Raw genomic sequence first — 22,405 nt, forward strand, 5'->3', positions numbered from 1 at the left:
AAATACTTCCTTGCATTTGTAGTTCTACATTTATGATATCCATAGCTAGACCCTAAGCCCTTGGAGGGGAGGATTCACGTCTTACACTGTTACATATTGTCAGTCTTAAGAATCAAGTATAGGAACTTAGATCAATTAAGTAATATTTTCTGTTGGTGATGGCTTAAATGGGGATGAAAAAAATAAATTGGAGTAAGGCTCATGATTAATTACAGTTGGCAAGAGACTACATTACTTAAGGATGTATCAAAACATGAAAGTCCTTTCATGTGCAAATATTAGTTACTGGGATGAGAAAGTGAAGAAAAAGGGAAGAAATAGTTAAATAGTCATCATCATAACCATCATCCTTACAGGTAAATCTGCTTCGGAGGTTGAATTATCCTAACACCTATCTTAGACCAATCTATGGGAACTTCCAGAAATCAGAAATTAGTTGCTTAGGCTAGACATAATTACTTTGCATTTATGGAGTAATTTACATTTATAAAACTGCTTTATAATAATTACAGTGTTCACAGGAGATCAAACAAGACTGAACAGGAAACGTGGGAGGAACTTCAAAGGCTTCCTGATGACCAGGGACTGCCTATGGTAGGAAATCTTTGGTTAAACTCTATGTAGATCTCTTTTTCTCAAGAGAGGATCAGATTTCATTGATCTCCATGTTCCAAAGCTGTTCATGAACCCTGCTGTTCTGGATGTGTGACAGCTATTTATTTCTCAGGGAAAAGGGAACTAAATTAAGCATCTTTATTTTACTCTCCTTGGCTAGAAAAATGTAATGCTATATTGGAACAGGTTAATGGTCCACTAAGTAATATTCAGAGCCCGAGTTATAAAGGAAGAGAGGCCCATGTGTGAATCTTCTTTAGCATATAAGAAAATATGTGAGATTCAGAGTTGTAAATTTTCTTCTGACTCTTGTAGGTGATTACATCTGCTGGGGTTTTAATCTGGTGATTTCACAGACTATGAGGTCAAGTATGGTACTCCATTAAAAAAATACATATATATATATATGTATATAATGACATAACTTTCTATTCTCTTTACATTAGGAAGAAGAGTCTGTGGAAGACGTCTTCATATACATTGACACTGAAGAGAGAAACTCTATCTAAATTTTTTTCCCCCCAGATAGCCCTGATCTCTGCTATGGAGCATGCAATTTGATTAGCTTGCTAGTGCTCACTTATACTGCATGACTAACAAAATTATTAATAGCTATAAAATTATTCAGTTCCTTAAAGATGCAGTCACTATGCTTCTCTCAGTGGTCTCTCACAGCAGCAAACTCTAAGCTGATAAGAAGTTGCACACTGATTTTAATTTTAAATGTATTTTCCATTAATTTAATTGAGCCCACTCTTGCTCTTCTGCAATGGCACCAAGAATCAGAAGGGTTTTCCTGTCTCTCCCACCACACCTCCATGGATGGAAGAAATCAGACGCGGATTTTCTCACTTCTCATCTTCAGGCTGAGCCTGTCTTTTTCACTTTACGGTTTCTTTCTGAATGACCCCGTTCTTGACCCTGGGCATGCAATCTGAGAGCTGCATGGGGGTGGAGTGTGGGGAGGATGTTCTGGAGCTCAGCAGATGGATCCCAAGAGCACAATGGCTTACCAGCCCTTCCGTGATTGTTGCCAAAACGCCTTCCTGTTTTCAAAAGTGTCTTGCCCCCTGCTCCTTTGTTTTGCTCTGTTAGGAGACTGCAGTTCCGATTTTGCTAGGGACCAAAATCTGCTGTTTCAAGGAAATGCAGCTGCTTGCTTTGGTGGGTGACTTGAGAGAGGGAATTTTTCTACCCTCCCTCCCCAACCTCCTTCCTACCCCACCCCCACATGAACTCCACTGGCTGGCTCATCATTTCATAAAACATTGATTTTAGAAGCTGACTATTTGCTTTTGATTGTTTGGCTGGGGCTGCAACGAAGTCATAGATGGATCTCATTTTGAGCTATCTCCTGTCCACTCTTTTCGGTCAGCCTTCCAGAACTGATTGCCTCTTCCCCCAAATGAAACTGCACAGCCAGATGGAAAGGCTTTTTCAAGTTCTACTGTTTCCCAGGGCAGAGAACATGCAGAGCTGCCTGGGCCTCAAGCTGGGCCAGCTCTCCTCTAAGACTGTTGCTTCTCTTACCAGCCTATCATTAGGCACAAGACTTAATTTGATCCCTACTGCCTGGCCTGGTATCCCTGAGTAGATATTGCCTGGTACTGATGTCATTGCATTTTGTGACCTTTGATGAAAGGGACCAGACACGCTCAGCCCAGCTGGTTTCTCCTGTGATTGAGGACACCCTCTTTCTCTACTCCTCCCAAGTCCCAGCTTTTGGAAGAAAGGTCTTTGGTTCTCTCTGGCCATTCTGGCCTCAGCTGCAGGCACCAGACACAAATTAATAGGCTTTCCCTCCCCATGTCCAGTACACCAATATGCAAACTCTTGGACCCCAAATCGGGATGTTTTCCCAGCTGGCAAGCCATTGTTTTCTTCTCATTCAAAAAAGGTGCATAATTTCTCTGCTGCTAAGATGATGTTTCTGTCACTTCTGCTCTATCTGTCCCCTTTATGGTACTCTCTCCGTCTACTTCTGGGATCTCCCTCTTTCAGTTTATTCTCCACTGCCCCAGGGCTTGTCAACCTGAACAGATATGGTGCATTGTGCTGTTAATGGCATACGTGACATGCCTTTGGTAGTTACATTGCTAGCCCAGGTACTGTAACTGTAGCTGTCAAACTGGTAGTTCTTCATGTTTATTAGTTTTCTTTCTTTCCTTCTTAAGTTGACATTAAACCAAGTAGTAAGTTTCCTAGTTCAGTGACAAATCAGTCAGTGGAGCAGCTGGAACTCCCAGGTAGCTACACAAGGCCTCTCCTGGGTTTTGGGAGAAGCTTTGGAGAAACCAAGAGCAAACCTAGGCCCAGCCTGGTCACCTAGGACGAAAGAGTATACAACAGGTCGGGGGTCCTCACTGAAATCATCTTTTGCCCAAGATATCTAGAGAAGCCCAGGAAGCTGGCTCATCAGATTGACTTTTGTGTTCCTCTTTTCACCAGCTCTTTGGCTATTATTGTCTATTTGAACTTAAGGCAAAGGGCTGCTCTAGGTGGAGTTCACACACTTACCCCAGCTCCATCACTGTATATCTCAAAGCCTTGAAAGATCTGATTTGTTTTTTCCAGTCCCGTGGGCATCTCCAAAAAGAATCCAGCCTCCTATAAAACCAGGCAACCAGATAGATATTTTTTTTAGTTTAGAAAGCTAATCTTCAAGGTCCATCCTGTAAGGCTGATATTTTGGTAAGGGATCTTTCAGCACCATCAACCATTCATTTCAATGATATTTCTGCATCTTTTCCTGCTCCACTTGAGCTACTCCAGAAATAGCAGAAGAGAGTCTGAGAGAAGTCTAGGCTGGGAGTCAAAAGCCAACTGTGTCCGGAGCTCTAATCTAGGCAGTTACATATGGTATAGGGGCCCCTAGAATCTACTTACTAGGTTGCAGTACTAAAATGTGGGGATAGCAGTGCAAAAAAATGGCTTGGCCTAAAAGAGAGCATCCCTAGTCTGTACATTTTCAATTGGCTCTTCTTTTTAGCATTCAGTTTATATTTCAGTTGGTTTTTGAGGTCTTATTTGGTGATGATTTTTTTCCAAGTTGTCAAGAAAGTGTTTCTTCTGGTGGTAGTGGGGGTGTGGAATATCACTCTTACCCTCCTCCTTGGGATGAGAGAAGCAGCAGTGGGAAGGATGGGCATGATCTGATCAGAGTGCCTTTGAAGGGAGAGCTTTCTGTTTTCAGAAGTGCTGGTGGTGGGGAACAATAACAGTTGGTATGAGTTTGCACCTAGGAAAATAGCGTTTGGGATCCACTTGGAGAGAATTCACATGAAAAGGTTCAGGCAATAATGCCGTGAGCTCAAATGGTGCTGTCAAAACATCACAGGTAGTCACTGCAGGGTAGTACTAAAGGTGTTAGAGAGCAGTGTCATTTATTGAAATGTATCTGCTGATTTAGCTTTTGCTAATTAAATAGTCCCCATGATGTGTGTTTATGTAGGGAACAGTTATGAGTTTTGTAGCAGCAAGGGTTTGGCCCTTTGGGAAGTGCCATTCCTAATGAGAGGGGTTAAGCATGGAAAGGACTTGGGCATAATCTGTTCAGGAATGCTGGTCTCGTCAAAATGGGAAGACTTGGACTGATTAATAGCTTTCCGTCTCTTTTTCACCACTGTTCCCTACCTCTCTGTGCTTCTTGGAAAAGGCAAGCATCAGGGTCATGATGAACAATTTTAGCATGTAAGGAACACTTTCTCTACTCTTTGTTTTTCCTGCTACAGCTCTCTGGCTGTCATTATTATCCTTTGTCACAGGGTGGGATTGGGGGTGGGGCTTGGGAGGAAGAGAGGAAAAAGTAAAAGGGACTCAAAGACTTTCCTTGTCCGCCTTCCCTTGTCTTCCTGGTGTTTCAAAAGCATCCAGGATGGTGAAAAAACACCCCACCCCTGCCCAGCAGGCCTACATCCCTGGCTGCTTCTCTTAAGGCCTTTCCTTGTGATGCCTGGGAGTGTGTGTGTCTGTGTGTGTGTTTGTGTGTTTGTGTGTGCGTGTGTGTGCTGGGGGTTGTTAACTAGAAATTGGGCAATCACTTTGGGCAGAAGGGACAGAATTTCAGGAAGCTGTCAACATGATATACCTCATTCTAGTTCTTCCATTGCCATTCAGCATTATTTCAGTGGCATGGCTGAAATTTTAAAGATAAAAATACCTTACCAATTTGATTCTGGCCTCAGAACCAAGAGCTGTCTTGATCCAGAGAGCTGGCCCGGGCTGCACAGCACTGTAGTTGATACCTATGGGGGGCCTAGTGTTTCTCAGCAAAGTTGAATCAAAAATACTGAGGATGGTCACTAGATGTCCCTCTTGTGTCTCTAAAGAGGCTGAGGCGGGGGGGGGGGGGCGCTCCCTTCAGGATTGAAGTAAAGGGAAGCTAAGACTGAGGGAACTTTCTTTTTGTTTTTATTATCTACACCCAGAACGGTTTTATTCAATTAATTAGTAAATTCCTGATCATGAAGGTGTTTTCGGCTACTCACTTAGTCAATAACATTGTTGCAGTACAGTGATCAAGTGTGTCTATGAGCAAACATTGGTGGAGTATAATGATAAAGTGCGTCTATTCGCAAAAAATACATTCTGAGAGCAAAGGGCGGCGGCCTTAGGGTTATCTGTAGAAGTTGATTGCGGGGGATGGGAGAACTATTTTTTTGGAAGGGAGGTGTCACTATCACTTTGAGCTTGGGGGTGATGGGAAGGTAGGAAAGCAGAGGCACCCGCCCCTGCCTCTCTCCATACCTGGCTTCCATAATAGCGGCTTAGTATAGCTGGGAGTACTTGGGGTGCTCTACTTGGAAAGGAGGGGCGCATTGAGTGTGAACGGGGAACAGGACCCAGGGAACCACGAGTGATCTCCTTAGCTAGGAGTGCATTTGTCTTTGCAAACGCAGAACAGGTCTTTACAATGTGATTGCACTTACAAAGGTAATGACATTGTACATGAATTGAATTCCCCTATTTATCTTTAAAAGACAGCAGAATATAGACATTCTATTAGCACTCCCCAAGGTAAGAGGTCCTCAGCCCTCTTATCTTGTTGTGTGCATCTTTTCAGATGCCACGGCAATGTTAATCATTTTACCTGAGTAATTCTTCCATTTCTCGTTACCTGGGGGATTGTTAATGGCCGAGACTACTTCTCAGACTCTTTGCTCCCGCTCAATCAAGCCGTGGAGGCGCCAGTTTACTTTTATTGATCAGCGGGTTCCTGACAGCCTTTGCCACAAGGAAGCAGCATCATCCTTTTTTTAACTTAAAGGGGAACAGATCGCCTTAAAGTTTACAGCTAAAAGCTTCTAAGCAGAGCATGCAAACATTTTAGTATGCTGCTAATTGTTCTGTTTAAATAGTCCAAGCAATATTTTAGAAAGCTGCCAAACGCCGAACTCATATCCCGTGATCAGATAGCAAACCCATTTCAAATGCCTTTTTAGGCCTTTTTAATTAGACCAAGATGCACTTCATTCCCACTCGCTGACATCAAAGGTAAATAACTGTGATAAATCAAATGGAGCCCTTCTCTTTACGGAGCGCGTGAGGTGCGCCCGCGTTGCCTGCCATGTTGTCACTCTCCTCCAGAAGGGTCTGCAGAAAACCAGGCGGGCCGCGGGGCTCCCTCGAGCCACACTCTGCTGTTCACTCGCACCTCTAAACGACCAAATTAAATGATACTCATTGCAGATGCTTCGATTTTCTCCTACATTTTCTGGGCTGAATTGCATCCTAATGTGAGAGTGAAACGACCCCCACGCGGAAAGCGGATCAAGCTCTCCGCGCCCTCCGCTTGGTCTCAGATGCACGTTTAGGGGGTCTCAACCTCACTCCCGAAATAATTCCTTTCTGTAGGAGGAAGCTGTCTTCTTCTTCCCCTGCCAAGGTAGAGGCTGCTAAACTAGCTCCTTTTGGAAAGAGAAATATTTTTTTTAAAAAGCAGCTGGGTAGCTCTCTGCAAGAAGATGGCAGTTTTGAGAAAACCTATTATGTGTTCAAATGCCTTTTCCCCTTTTCTTGTTTAATGTTTTTTAAAGGGCAAAAGTGAGTCTCATTTTAAGCACACAGACTCGGGCCAACGTCGCTGGGCTAATTATGACTTTGCTCACCCAAGATTCCCAAATATCCGAGACGACTCACTCAGAAGGGAGGTTTACTCTTCCAAGAATTGTGAATTCAGAAGCCGGTCCCCTCCACCCCCAATCTGTGATGAAAAAAACACCCCAACTTGTTCGGCGAAGTGCTTTTTATTCTTCCCGCCAGTGACCTTAATTAAGAGACTCAGAACGGGGCGGGGAGGAGTCCCCTCTGTCCCCAGGGCGCCTTCAGTCCAGAAGGCAAGCCGAGTTTGATAGCCCCAGCCACGCTGGCCTCCCGCTTCTCAGCACTGGCACACGCCAGCCACTGTCGCCACCACCGCCCGAGCGAAGCTGGCAGCCCCCTAGGACCGAGGTCCCGCAGGAAGGCTGGGGCGCCCAGCACACCGGCGCCGGCTCCAGCTGCCAGCGACCTATGTGGACTGCGCGCCAGCTCCGCAGCTCCCGCTGGACTCGGGGCTCTCCCGGCTTGGCGCGGCGCGGCGCGGCGGCGTCCGCTCTACCAGCTCTTCTCAAACGTACGGTTTATTTATAGGGAGCTAAATTCTCCAACGGGGTGGGGTGAGGGGCAACGAAATGTATCCAGCCCTCTCGGCGGCTCACTCCCTGCGCCACAGATCTCATTTGATTAACAACCAACAGACAAGAGCGAACCGAACCGGGTCAGGGGCCCTGCTTGGGCCGGGGGTGGAGGGGGAGCGTGGTGCTGCGTATGCCGGGGAAGGAGGGATAGGGGTGACGGTCCAGGAGGATGGCTGCCGTGGTCTTTAGCTGAAGTGAAGAGTCACCGGCCAAGAGCCGGATGAATGACCACCTCTGGGGCGCTTTCTCCTTTCCGTTCTTCCTTCCACTACCCGAGAAGGAGAAGAGAGAAAGACAGAGAAACTGACTGACAAACCCAGGGCGAAGAGACAAAGAGGGAGGGGGGAGGAGGAGAAAAAGAATATGAATATGAATATTATATTCAAGATATGAAGATATGTGAGGGAGATAAACACGCCGAGAGAATCAAATCCTGCAATCTCTACAAACATGAGAGGCGCGCAGTTCCTGGGGAGGCTCAGTTGCAGCGCCAGCACGCCCCCCTCCTTGCTCCACCCTGCCTTCTTGCCCCCGCTGGGCCTGCCCGCCTGGCCTGCCCTGACTCCTGCTGCGGCTCCGCGGGCTGGGGTACCACTTGGTCCCGCCAGTGTGTAAGTTTCCGGCTGGCCCCGCCCCGCCCCCTCCCGCGCATTGGCCCCGCCCCAAGCCCGGAGCCCGCTGGGCTGAGCGCTGATTGGCTATCGCCTGGCGTAGCCGGGCTCGGCAGCTCGGGCTTTCTCCGGCTCTCTCCAGACTCCACGGCCAGTAGTTTGCGGCATCGGCAGGAGCAGGAGCAGGAGTAGCGGCGGCGGCGGGCGCAGTGGGTAGACGGACGAGCGGGCACAGACGGTAGCACGACTCCCACGCGCCATGCCCCGGTTGCCCGGGGGACACTGGCACCCGCGTCCCTAGCCTGGCGCGGGCCCTTGGCGCTTTACGCTCCGCGGCATTCCGGCTGAGCGGATTTATCGGCGATCCGAAACCTCCCACCCCTGCTCGCTCACACTCCCCACTCACACTCCCCACGCCACACACTCACTCTTCCTTTCTCTCACACATTCACCCACAGCCCGAGACAGAAAGAGACAGCGAGATAGACCTCCCGAGTGCTCGAGCGCCCGGGAGGGAGTGAGCCCAACGCAGCGCGGCCAGCGCCTCTCCAGGAGGATGGAATCAAGACGCTCCCGCAAGTAAACTTTGGCGGCGACATAACCGTCGACAGTGGCAGCTGCTGAGGCGGACCCCAGCGACATGCAACTGAGCTAGGAGGGCTTCCTACCGCGGCGGCGGCGGCGGCGGCGGCCCTCGGAGCGACACCCCAGCCCAGACTGAGGGAGGAGGAGAAGCCCCTGGTACCTGCGGCGTCGGCCCCGCCTCTCCTGGCCGGTACTGTTGTCGCTTTGCCTCCCCTCCTCCCCATTCCCCGCCCTCCGGGCCATTGGAAAGACCCGGACTTCTATTTTCTTGGACAAATTGCCATCGGCCCGCTTTCACAAACTTGACGTGGAGGCTCGGGCTGCGTTGGTAACTGTGATTTTCGAGTCGAAAACGCCCGCAGTCCAACTGCTCTGTGGGGGTGGCTCCGAGCCCACCTCCGATCCTGGACACGCGCGCCCCTCAAGCCTTCTGAAGCCAACCACAGTGCAAGGGAGCGCGCTCTCGTCTCGGCAGTCTCTCTCCCCTCCCCCTTCTTCTGCCGGCCCGGGAAGAGCCATCCCGCTCAGACGGATACTCTGGCGGCTGCGGCGCTTGACAGCAACTCAGACTCCCTCCTGCGACCGCCCTTTCTCCCCAGCAAGCCTCGAAAAGGCCAGCGTGACACCCCCGGACCCCGGAGGGCGCGTTCCAGGCGGGTCCTGTCTCCGCAGTGATCCAGGAGCACTGGGGGGAGGTCCTTGCGCATGCCAGGTGCACAGACTACGCGATAGCCAGCCCCAGTGCAGGTGCGCCGCGGTGGGCCGGGCAGTGCCTGAGAGGCTGTACCCTCACTGCACTCCCTGCCTTCACCTCAAGCGCGGTCAGGACTCAGCAGCGCGTCGACCCGGCCGCTCAGACGCCGTCCGTCCCGCAGCCCTGCGCCGCTGCGGCCAGTCGAGCCCGGCTAACTTTGAAGGGGGAAAACTGAGTAGCCGGGCTGGAGGGAGGGGGCTCGGGGCCGCGCGGCGCTCCCTCGGCCCCCCGGAGCCCCCGGGCCCCCCGCGAGCCCCCGCCCGGTCCGCCGCAACCTCAGCATTGGAGCCGGCGCGGGTGTCGCCCCCGCGCCGCCGGACCGCCGTGGGCGGGACTCCTCCCGCGGCCTCCGGGGCCCTGGGGCGCGCGCAACAGGCGGCCCGAGTCGGCGGGAAGCTGGAGCGCCGGCGGCGTCGGCCTCGGAGGGGTGTGGAGAGGCGAGGCCAGGCAGAGCCCCGCGCAGCCATGGAGTCGCTCCTGCTGCCGGTGCTGCTGCTGTTGGCTGTACTGTGGACACAGGCGGCCGCCCTCATTAACCTCAAGTACTCGGTAGAAGAGGAGCAGCGCGCCGGGACGGTGATCGCCAACGTGGCCAAGGACGCGCGCGAGGCGGGCTTCGCACTGGACCCACGGCAGGCCTCTGCCTTTCGTGTGGTGTCCAACTCCGCTCCGCACCTGGTGGACATCAACCCCAGCTCGGGCCTGTTGGTCACCAAGCAGAAGATCGACCGTGACCTGTTGTGCCGCCAGAGCCCCAAGTGCATCATCTCGCTCGAGGTCATGTCCAGCTCAATGGAGATCTGCGTGATTAAGGTGGAGATCAAGGACCTGAATGACAACGCGCCCAGCTTCCCGGCGGCACAGATTGAGCTGGAGATCTCAGAGGCGGCCAGCCCCGGGACGCGCATCCCGCTGGACAGCGCCTATGACCCGGACTCGGGCAGCTTCGGCGTGCAGACGTACGAGCTCACGCCTAACGAGCTATTTGGCCTGGAGATCAAGACGCGCGGCGACGGCTCACGCTTTGCAGAACTCGTGGTGGAGAAGAGTCTGGACCGGGAGACGCAGTCGCACTACAGCTTTCGCATCACTGCGCTCGACGGCGGCGACCCGCCGCACCTGGGCACTGTTGGCCTCAGCATCAAGGTGACCGACTCCAATGACAACAACCCTGTGTTTGGCGAGTCCACCTATTCAGTGACCGTGCCAGAGAACTCACCTCCCAACACGCCTGTCATCCGTCTCAACGCCAGTGACCCAGACGAAGGCACCAATGGCCAGGTGGTCTACTCCTTCTATGGCTACGTCAACGACCGCACTCGAGAACTCTTCCAGATCGACCCGCACAGCGGCCTGGTCACGGTCACTGGTGCCCTAGACTATGAAGAGGGCCATGTGTACGAACTGGATGTGCAGGCCAAGGACCTGGGGCCCAACTCCATCCCGGCACACTGCAAGGTCACCGTCAGCGTTCTGGACACCAATGACAATCCGCCGGTCATCAACCTGCTGTCGGTTAACAGCGAGCTGGTGGAGGTAAGCGAGAGCGCCCCACCGGGCTACGTGATTGCACTGGTACGGGTGTCTGATCGAGACTCCGGCCTCAATGGGCGCGTGCAGTGCCGTTTGCTGGGCAACGTGCCCTTTCGGCTGCAGGAGTATGAAAGCTTCTCCACTATCCTGGTGGACGGACGGCTGGACCGCGAGCAGCACGACCAGTACAATCTCACGATCCAGGCGCGTGATGGCGGCGTGCCCATGCTGCAGAGTTCCAAGTCCTTTACCGTACGCATCACCGACGAGAACGACAACCACCCGCACTTCTCCAAGCCCTACTACCAGGTCATTGTGCAGGAGAACAATACTCCCGGTGCCTATCTGCTCTCTGTGTCAGCCCGAGACCCCGATCTGGGTCTCAATGGCAGTGTTTCCTACCAGATCGTGCCATCGCAGGTGCGGGACATGCCTGTCTTCACCTATGTCTCCATCAACCCCAACTCGGGTGACATCTATGCGCTGCGATCCTTCAACCACGAGCAGACCAAGGCATTTGAATTCAAGGTGCTGGCCAAGGATGGCGGCCTGCCCTCACTGCAGAGCAACGCCACTGTTCGGGTCATCATTCTTGACGTCAATGACAATACCCCAGTCATCACCGCCCCACCCCTGATCAACGGCACCGCTGAAGTCTACATACCCCGCAACTCGGGCATAGGCTACCTGGTGACCGTTGTCAAAGCAGACGACTACGATGAGGGCGAGAATGGCCGGGTAACCTATGACATGACAGAGGGCGACCGTGGCTTCTTTGAAATAGACCAGGCTAATGGCGAGGTCAGAACCACTCGCACCTTCAGCGAGAGCTCCAAAGCTTCCTACGAGCTTATTGTGGTGGCCCACGACCATGGCAAGACGTCTCTGTCCGCCTCTGCGCTCGTCCTAATCTACCTATCCCCTGCTCTCGACGCCCAAGAGTCGATGGGCTCAGTGAACTTGTCCTTGATTTTCATTATCGCCCTGGGCTCCATTGCTGGCATCCTCTTTGTCACTATGATCTTTGTGGCGATCAAGTGCAAGAGAGACAACAAAGAAATCCGGACCTACAACTGCAGGTAGAGCCAACTTTTCTTTCTTTCCTTCTTTGTTTTGGGTGAATAATGTGTATCTGTGTCTCTGTGTGAAAATCCCAGTGCTTTTGTTTCCTATTTAAATGCATGCACCCTACTTACAGCGCTTCTTTTTGGAGGGAGGGGGGAAGTTTATGTCAGCCCAAGTTGATCAATTCTTTTGAACTGACAGTTTTCTGGAAGACAATCATTTACTGTTCGAATGGATTCTGTCACATACTGATGATGAACAGAAAAGCAATTATCATTTTAAAATTTGCACAGCTGTCTCCATGAAGTTATGGCAGAAAAAAATTAATATGAGAGAGAGGGAAAGATTGATTAATTTTTAGCAGAAGCTTGAAGTACCACAACTTGATTTGGGGGCTGTAGTGTTTTGGGGACAGGTACTGAAAGGAAAGGGAGTACTGGCAGCTGCCCTGTCCTGTTGTAGAGAGAAACTCTGAAGAAAGCCTGTGAGTGGGAGTCTAAGGTAGGAAACAGTTTGGGGAAGAGAGAACAGGAGTGTGTGGGGAAGCAGGTGATTAGAGATTTTTAGTGTGTTCTTGGCTTATTTTGTATCCAGTCCCCAAACATCTGGCTATGTGAAGTGAAATTCTACCAGTCATCTATCTATATGTTTTCAAATATCTGGTTATTTGGTAGAGACCAAACATCCCAATGAGGAACAGGGCTTTTGCATCCAGATGTTTCACTAAAAGTAGCAATCTTCTGGAGTTGATGGTTCTTTCCTCTAATGTGGAACTCTGCTGTGGCCCTAAGAGCTGGTCCTTACCAGTGGATGTCACTATGGGCTATGGTGTTAGTTTCCCTTGAAATGTGTGCAGAATATGTGTGTGGTATGCCTGAGAGAGAGGGAGGTGGGGGAAGGAGGGAGGGAGGGAGGGAGATAAAGAGAGAGAGAGAGAGGGAGGGAGGGGAATAGAAATGTGGAAACTGGAATGACACGTAGTAATTTTTTTTAAAAAAGATTTCCTGATAAGCACTTTGGAGGGTCTTGCTAAAGCCCTTCCTTACAATATCCAATTTAGGATAATACATGTAATTTTTTTCAGCAGTGTCTCATTGAAACGGTTGAAAAAAAGTTGTTTCTTTAGTTTGCTGAAAATGAATGATGCTGCTATTTCCAACCAAGGTGTGTGTGTGCTTTCAACACACCTACACATCCAGTGTGTCTTTTGTGCCATCTGTGCTTGCATGTTAATCAGTCAAAATATGTTCCTGTAGGTCCGATTTGTATTTGACATCAACTGAAATGCACACTTCTGTGAATCAGAGCCCCCTGAATATGTAACAGCCATGCAATTATTGTTTCCCTTTTACTATTCTCTGCGTTACACAAGTTAGTAGACAAATGCTAACCACACATGAATATCAATCAGGTGCCATAAAAGAGCAGCTGCAATGCCTCATAAATGCTTTAATCCTGTTGCTAGTGAAATGGCCATGACTTTTCTTTCCTTCAGCTCCGAGTCATTTCAGATGGGAGAAATGGAAATTAATATTACTCTTACCTTGGAAACCTGTGACTGCCAGTGGCAATTTTTATAGGAGATAAATGAGGAGTCTATAAAATTTTATTTATATGGAGATAATGATAGAGGGGACTCTTTTAAGCCATTTCCTCAGCATAAAGTAAATGCATAAGACCCTTTACTTGATGAAAAGAAATCAGGTTGAAATAAAGATATTGAAGGTTTTGCCACCTCTTGGTGATGTATGACTAAAAGTGAGAGCTCTTTCTGAGAGCTTGCCAGGGAGATCATTAAAAAGGGAGGGGAGCATTTGAAATGAAAAGAAAAAAAAAACAAAAAAAGTGAATCTCAGTGCTCTCCAACTTCACTCATATGTGTATTTTGTAAAGAGCTCTGTTTCCTGCGCTGGTTTGGGATTAATGAAGTACAGTTTAATTAAATAATTGCTCGATACAGAAAGGGCTATGCAATGAATGCCTCAGCTGAATAATTGGACGGGGCATTGCCAAACTTACCCATCGTGGGTAAACAAAATGATTAGAACTTCCCATTGATTCTCAATGATTAGAAAAGAAAATCAACCCCAGTCCTGGGGTCTTTGGGATTTTATCTGCTCCCAAGCCCCAATAGCATCAGCTTGCCCTCACTGCAAGTCTGCTTGAGCACAGAGCGAAAGGGTGAGGGGAACGCAACTGCTCAACTCTAGGAAAATCCCTGGGACAGAGCAAGAATGTGCCTCTGGAGATATGCAATCTCCTGGTCTACTCACTTTTTAGAAACCTAAAGTTTAAGAGCTTGTCTTTCCGTGTATTAAGCAGAGGTTTCTTGTTCTCAGCCTCTGCAGAGCCTCTTCCTGAAATGCATTCATTTATGATACTTGCGAGATGATCTGCACTTGCCCTTTGAATTGGGCTCCCTTTTTGTATTCAGACAATTAGCTTTGCCGAGGGAGAATACAGGCACAGTATTTCCCTTGTAAAGATCAACCTGTATTATTTATTAACCCTATTGTTTTGCTGATTATTGCTCAGAAATGGAATTTCCAGACAATAAGCTGAATCATTATGTGCAAAGTAATAAATGACTTTGAGAATCTGGCTACATTTAAATGTATTTCTTTTGACAAGTCTCTTAATGCTCTTAATGTCTTTGGTGCACGTTGCTGGGTCTGTGTCAGTGTTAATTAAATTGAGCTCTTTATGTTCCAGCACAGCTGCTTGTAGGTACACCTGAATGGAGAGGGATGCTGAATGCACTAACATTTAAATTCCTTTGCAGTAATTGTTTAACCATCACTCGTCTCCTCGGCTGTTTTAAAAAAGGACAAAACAGCAAGTGTCTGCATTGCATCTTGGTTTCTCCCATTAGCGAGGAGCAAGACAAAAGGGCTGAGGAGAAAGTGAGCCTAAGGGGAAAGAGGTAAAAAGTCTTTTCCCCTCGTTCAAATGGGTTTGGCTATCAGATTTCTTGAGGAGAGGTGGGGGTGGGGTGGGGAGTAGAAGGGAGGGCTAGGGCAGGGGGAAGGAGGGTGTAGAGGAGAGGAGCTGAGGATTTGTCAAAGGACAGGGTCTGATTTGCTCCCATTCAAAACCGATCAGTTCAATCACCAAGGAACCTGATTGAGGGTGTTCGTCACATGGCAATTGCTTGGAGGAACTGGAAAGGGGATTATTTTTTATTTCTTTCTATCTCCTCTTCTGTTAAATTAGGACTAGCTTCTTATTTCACCCAGGAGTTCCTTTGGCTTCCAAAAAAGCTCCCGATTTGAGCATTTTCATGCTTTCTCTCCCATAGGCTCAACTTTCCCCATCCCCATACCATTGTTAAATGGCCACTCACAATAAGAAATTCCAAATCTAAAGTATAGAAACTTTCGGGGGGGTAGTAGTAGGTTACTATGTTTAATATAAAAACTTTACAGCCCTCAGCTTGTTTTCACATATAGAAAGCACAGGGAGAAACCTGATGATGTAATGCACCAGAATAAGAAGCTGGAGCGGAGATGGGGTGCAACCCTCTGGGGTGCTTAATGTTTATTAATCGATGCATGGTTTGGGAGGGCGTTAGCGATACATGCTGCCTTTTCTGTCACATAGAATCGCTGAGTACTCCTATGGGCATCAAAAGAAATCAAGCAAGAAGAAAAAAATCAATAAGAATGACATTCGCCTGGTACCCCGGGATGTGGAGGAGACAGACAAGATGAACGTTGTCAGTTGCTCCTCCCTGACCTCGTCTCTCAACTATTTCGACTACCACCAGCAGACCCTTCCTTTGGGCTGCCGCCGCTCTGAAAGCACTTTCTTGAATGTGGAGAACCAGAATACCCGCAATACCAGCGCCAACCACATCTACCATCACTCTTTCAACAGCCAGGGCCCCCAGCAACCAGACCTGATCATCAACGGTGTGCCTCTGCCCGAGGTGAGTGCAGCTAAGCGGCTCTGTGAGGTCCTCCCAGGCCTCTTTCCCATGCTGCTCGCTGGACCCCATCAGCCTCTATGGTGGCACATTCCCTGGCAGGGGTGGGAGAACTTCTCTGCCTAAGCCCATTTACGAAGTCAGGGTTTGCTACCAGTGCTTCTTGGGGCAGAGGGTAACCCAACATATTGAGCCTTTGTAGGGGTGGATGTTGGGAGTGGGAGCTCAAGGTCTGAGCCTTTGAAATACCTGTATGGTATTTTGGCGTAATATGAATTGTACCACCTGTTGCAAATACAGTACACTTGCCAGCCTGTTGTACCAGTACGACAGTTAAAGTGGCTAAGAATCAACAAGTAGTCTTAAAGATAGATGAGCCCTAGAATGCTCGGGGGCCAGTTTCCTAGTGTGAGAGTGATTCAGCCTCCTGAAGCCCCCTTTTGCTTTTTCTTTGGTCATATACGTGTTTTGCTGAGAATATGGATGGGCCGGTTAAAGGAAGGCAAACAAAAATATTAAAAAAGCCACATTATTGTTTCTTAATAGTTTTTATGGTGACATTTGACAAATGAGGAGGTTGAAATGGTCACTAATAATGAAAATTTCAGGAATTAACTATGTATTTGAGTTAGCTCTGTTTCTCTTTACCAGGAATGAATGTTTTCAAATGGAAGCATTTTTTTTTAGACACATCGTGGTCCAGTGTTTGCTGTCTATTGAAATTTTTCAGGGTAGTAGGGTAGTAATGTGGATGATGGTAGGTTGGTGGCTGGGTGGAAGGCTATAAATAACAGCTCTTAAGTTAATTTCATTTTAGTTAATTTCATTTTTCCTTGAATTGCTTAAGTCCCTCTTCGGTTGGAAATTTAATGCACTGGGAGACATATGCCCTCTTCCAGGCCACTAATGAAAGGAATACTACATACTTGGAGAGCACTTCACAACCATTGTCTTCTTTGATCCTTACAGTCAGGTATCTTAATAGGTTGCCCTTCAGTAGATGATGAATGGAGGTCCAGAGATGCTAAGGGACTTGTTCAGACTCACAGGGCAGGGATATCAAGAGAGAGAGAGAGGAAGGACTAGATTGCGGGGCTCTATAACTCTGGCGAGTGCTGTTTCAGTGACACTTCCCTGCCTCAGAAATAATTCAGCCTGGCATACCTGGGCTAGGATGCATATAAAATGGCCTGATAGTATTTATATCAATTTCATAGGGCAAAGGGTTTTAGGACCACTTTTATCGACTGCTCCTCCTAGTTCCTGAAAAATATTTCTCATCAGAATTAATGGGGCCAAAAAGCAGTGCTTTTCATGAGAAACTGATGATTTTCTTCTAGCAACAGAGACACCAATATTGTCAATCTGTAAATCTATAAATAAGGATTTATTGAAAATCCAGTATTATGCTAGGTAGGCTCAGTTATAATTATGAGTGTCAGTGGATACTACTAGGGACTAGACCATAAACTTTCCGGAGAACTACTCATGGACCACCAAGAGTTCAACAATGGAGGGGGAGAGGTAGTGCTATGTACTGGAATCAGATAGACCATGATTTTGAATCTGGGGGACATGTCTTGCTATGGTATCCCTCTGAATCTCTGTTTCCTCATCTACAAAATGGGTACATCTGGCATGCAAGGTTGGTCCAAGGAATAATATGACATTATGTAATGTAAGGGGTCTGACACATAGGTATCCCCTGAATTGTAGGTCTCTTCACCAGACAATAATTGGAGAGTGACTATTGTAATGGCCTGCATACCTGAGTGTAACTCCCTAGGCACTTATAACCAAAGAGGAATTTAGGCTGGTTCTGTATAGAGAAGATCTACAAAGTGGTGCGGTTACCGTATTCATACTGGACATTTAAACAATGGAGGTAAAAAATGCCAAGGTTTTGGGTTAGGTGCTGACTGCTGCTGCCTGTGGAGATGGACAAAAGAATTGAATCCTGAGGGCTTGGTGACTATGCAATCAATTCAAAGTAGTAGAGAAACATAAGCCCTGGTGTCTATGGGATGTTTTGAGGGGGCAAGAGATATATGATTACGTCTGCATGGTTTACTTGAGATCTTGGTGTTCTTTCTGAGATTCTCCTGTGGACAAAATGAAACAAAGTATTGCTTCAGTTATTTAGAAAAGCCATTGAAAGTCTGAATTCTGATCCTATCTCTGACTCACAAAGCAAGATACTCTCTTATTTAACAAAGTCATGCAGACCTAGCGTCTAGGGCTTCTCAGGGCCAAGACAGCATATATTAGGCATGGTGAGGTTGTGTATTTCTAACATGCGGTCCTGGAGAGTTCAACTGACAAACCCATTCAGAAAGGAGAGAGACCCACTCACAGCAGAGCATGAATCAGGCCATTTAAACCTGCATCTGTCACAAAGTCCTGCATGGGGAAAGTGACACTTTTCTTCCCATACCAGAGGCCCTTGAACATGGACTAGGTAGAATACTTAGGTACAGTGAAATCTGTAGAGGAGTAGGGATGATTGATGCATACATTCAACTAATATCTGTTGTTTGTGACACAACTAATATTTGTGTCTATTCTTTGTAAGGTTCTGTTGTAGGCTCTGGTGTTAGAGAAATGAAAAAGATGTCCTCTGATCTCAAAGAATGAACATTTTCTAATGGGGGAGATAAGCAAATAGGTGATTTGCAGTATGGAGTGATAAATGCTACTATCAGGTACAATGGGATAGTCTCCATTACTAGGATAATAATATCATAATGTATTTCCTACCATTTCTTTATATTTTTCCTAATTAATTAATTAATCCATCTAAGAAACCAACAATTATTAAGCAATTATAGCACAGAGTGTTAAGTGCTACCATGTGATACATATAAGATTCTGTGGAAATTTCTGTATTAAATCTTAGTATGTCATGTACATTTTTCTCTATATTATTTCATTAAACCATTTTTTCCTTTGTTCATTAACTCAACCCAGGAGCATTTACTGCATGCTTAGAACATGCCAGACACTGTATAACTTGCCGAGGATACAAAAATAAAACACTTGATCCTTGACCCCAGGGAGCTTACAGGGAGACAGACAAGTAAACAGGTCATTTCAGTTCAGGAGAACATCTCTATACTGAGCACATGTTACATTCTTACTCACCAGACTGTGACCAAAGGTCACTACGCATTAGGTTCCTTTGCTGGGCTACCTTGTGGACAAACTCACTCCCTTCATTAGCTGCAGCGTCGGTTACAGGGCTTACTGGCAATGGCATTACAGAGGAGTGAGAACTACTTCCCTCACAGCGCTGCATCACACTTTGAAGTTTATCACCATGGCATTAAATCAAATCACTAAGCATTGTTTGAGTGTCCACTGTGTGCTCAGCTGTGTGGCAGGTACCATGGGGATCCCAAATAAATATAAGATGTAGCATCTGCCTTCAGAGTTCATAGTCTGGTTGGGGAGCTAAGATCACCCACATGATTCCCCTGTAAGCAACACAAAAGGGTTTCTAACCTCGAGTCACTTTGCAGCCTGCTTAGTACTCTCCAGCTCCTCCTTCCCTGGCAGCGCAGCCATCATTTATATGTAGATTTACTGTTGAGCTCTCAAGTTTGGTGCTGATGTGAGGGTAACTTTTGCATCAGTATGCAGACCTAGCCACATTTGAACATTGTTGGCTCTAGAAACTGAAGGGAACGTGACTTTAAAGGCAGTTAGGTAGGAAAAGGCAAAGGGAATGGAGCACCAAAACATTCAATATTAAAAAACTCAAATTAAAAAATGCCTCACCAAAGAGACTGGATGTTTGACCATTTCACCCCTCCTGAAGGCAGGAAGAGGTCCCACCCAAGTCTATATTACCAGCAGAAGAAATGAGTTGCATTCGAACTCAGACTTTAGAATTATGGAGACCATCTTGCCTGGAATTCTTTGTCTTCATTTACCTGTCCTCTGATGTTGGTCAGGAGGTCAGCTGTGTGGATTTTGTGGTTTTGTACACAAATTTGAGGAGAGAACATGGAGGATGCTTTTGCTGTTTACAGAAGACTTTTGTAGGATTAGTGATGTCAAGTATCTCTTAAATATTTTAAATTGAAGGTGAGATTTGCATTCTTTGGCATCCTGGTTTATTTAGTCCATAGACTTAGTGTATATGTAAGTGAATGTGTGTGTGTGTGTGTGTGTGCACATGCATATGGGTGTATGGGGTGGGGGGATAGTGAAGAGAGGGGAAAGGAGGTTGAAAAAATAGATAGTGGAGAAGAAAGTAAGTAGTTTTGTCAGTTTGCTAAGACTTTTCTAAACTTAGTCCAGTTTTTTTAGAGACTCCTCAGTACGGCAAATCATTTTTCTTCCAATCTTATGGAATGGTGGCATGCCTCCTGGGTGTCTCTGTATGCTACAAAGTATTACTCCTTTGTACATCAGCATTCCTGCATTACCCTTTTTGTCACCCAGGCCATGGTCATTGTTGAAGGAAGAAAATGAAACTCATTTCTTCTGCTGGTAATGGAGACTTGGGTGGGACCTCTTCCTGCCTTCAGGAGGGGTGAAATGGCCAAACATCCTGTCTCTTTGGTGAGATATTTTTTAATTTGAGTTTTTAAATATTGAATGTGTCAGAGCTGACAATTCTAAGAGAGTGATAGTGGGCAAGGGCTTCCAGAATTCTAGTCATAGGGTGCTTAGGGATTTAATTTTGGTTTCAAACTCCATCTTGAGCTCTCTTTTTTTATTTTTCCTTCTTTCACTAGCAAACTGTAACATCTTTGATATAAGACATCCTCAGGGCGTGTGCGTGGTCTGCTATGGTCACTCACGGAGCAGTTTCATAAGTAGCAGCGCGGTAGCAGTGGATGAGTTTGCAGGACAAGGATGTATGTGGCAGACCAAATTGAATGCTTCCAATTATCCTACCGAAAGTCTCAGTGCGTGTTATCTTAGTGCAAATAATGAAACTAAGACATCAGTTAGGCTTTGAAGAAAAATAGGAAAGAAATAGCATGCTTTGGTCCCTAAAAAGAGTTTTAAAAGTTAGGGATTTGCAGTGATCTGAGTGAAACTCTGAGCTAAGGAGCTAGAAAAGCAGCCACAAACCTATCAGGTGTCAGATTCAGAAGTCACTAGAAAATTAATAGGTACAATGAGGCTGGTTAGGATAGCAAGGTAATGACACAAATCACCCCCTCCAATTAAAACAAACCAACAAACGCTTCACCAAGCAATTTTATTGTACTTTCCTTGTTTTGACAGGGTCTTGGAACCATCTGAGTCTTATCCCTAAGGGTCAAAAGTACCCCTCAAAAAAAAAAGTACCCCTCAGGCTGCAGAAGGAAGCAATGGAAAACAGAGCAGCCCACATCTTTTCAAGGCTCATTCCAGTTTTCTTAAAAATCAAAGGCTCCACTTTTACTAAGAGACAGTCTAGAGCCACCCATTGCCTATGTTGCATCTTATTGGCCCGTTTCACATCTAGTCTAAGCAGTGCGTTACCCATGGGGATCCGTTTGCAAGATGTGTTCCAGAATAAACAGTTCCTCTGTCATCTCCATGCAACTGCTGCAGAACTGAGTTAGTTTACATTAGTATTTGCTAATTTATTATTATCATTCCTTATTGGCAATTAACTGGTTACCTTAGAGAGCACCTCTCTCCCCATACACCTTCACTAAAGTTGAGCTCAGCCAGAGAGCTTGCTAATGATCCTGAGATTTCTCTCCCTAGGGAACTAGAGGCAGGACATTTTCCGTAGAGGATTCTGAGGCTTTGGAATTCCTCTTATCAGAGGACCACTTGCTTTGGGTCCCAGTAACCCTACCTGGTTTTTCTCTGTCCGTCAGATTTATAAGGTGGGAGGAGCTGCAGACCTCTCCTCCCCTAACCTTGCCCTAGTCTTTGCTGTGGCTTTGATATACCATGCCCTGAGGCGGAAGCAGTGGGGTTGGGGGATTGCTTGTTCGGAATTGGAAGACTGAAAGAGGATGAAGTCACCTCCTGGCAAAGCTGGAGTCTTTCAATTATGGTGCTGCAGTGGATCTGAGGCGTCTGCTTGGAGTTTGCGATGTTGACCCCTCTGAATGTGTATCTCAGCTTCTAGGGCTTAGGGGAGGCCAAGCTTGGCTGGATCAAGTGTCTCAGATGTGGGTAAATGAAGCCATTTGTCCAAGAGGCCTGTGTATAAGAGGCGGGAGGCTGGCTCTGGAGCAGCCATTTTCCCCCACTGAGAGGAGGCTTGATTTCTTGATGTGTGACTGGCTGGCCTTTAATGTGAGCCTCATTTACTTCGAACAATTGATAGGCTTGAAGTGAAAGTCCCAGAGGATCAGTTGTTCATAGAGGGAAATGCTCTTCAAGTTACATTTCCTCTTTGGCTGTTGTGTAGTTAGGAGTGGTTTCTGTGTGGGCTGCCCACTCTGCTTCCAGTGGGTGTACCCAGGCTGCTAGTGCCTTCCTATGTCCCCCCCAGGGAACCAGGAGAAAAGTACTGCAGCCTGAAACTGGAGAACAGCTCTGCCAGCTCTAGGAACTTGGCCTCCCATGAGGAAATCTCATTTGCCATCATTCAGCAGCATTCAGGATTTTGCTTCAGGATACTGGTTAGGACCACACAATGCCACAGCACTCCTGGAAGAGGTGTCAGAAGGGACCAGTA

At 47.3% G+C, this 22,405-nt stretch overlaps 1 protein-coding gene across 3 annotated transcripts in view; it reads left to right on the plus strand.

Moving 5' to 3' along the window:
* Positions 1 to 9,707: 9,707 nt before the first annotated feature.
* The window catches only part of PCDH19 (protocadherin 19), a gene marked incomplete at both ends in the record, with an annotated part of 106,644 nt that continues 93,946 nt past the window's right edge, over positions 9,708 to 22,405 (plus strand). For 2 of the 3 annotated variants that reach the window (XM_081222198.1, XM_081222199.1), the window contains 2 exons: positions 9,708 to 11,854; positions 15,441 to 15,768. In XM_081222198.1, coding sequence (XP_081078324.1) covers positions 9,708 to 11,854; positions 15,441 to 15,768 — 2,475 coding nt within the window. Of the gene's footprint in view, positions 11,855 to 14,622; positions 14,764 to 15,440; positions 15,769 to 22,405 lie in introns of all 3 variants that reach the window. The other variant, XM_081222197.1, reaches the window with a different exon arrangement.

Source organism: Mesoplodon bidens (assembly GCF_964165515.1).
Source record: "Mesoplodon bidens genome assembly, chromosome: X".
Classification (NCBI taxonomy): domain Eukaryota; kingdom Metazoa; phylum Chordata; class Mammalia; order Artiodactyla; family Ziphiidae; genus Mesoplodon; species Mesoplodon bidens.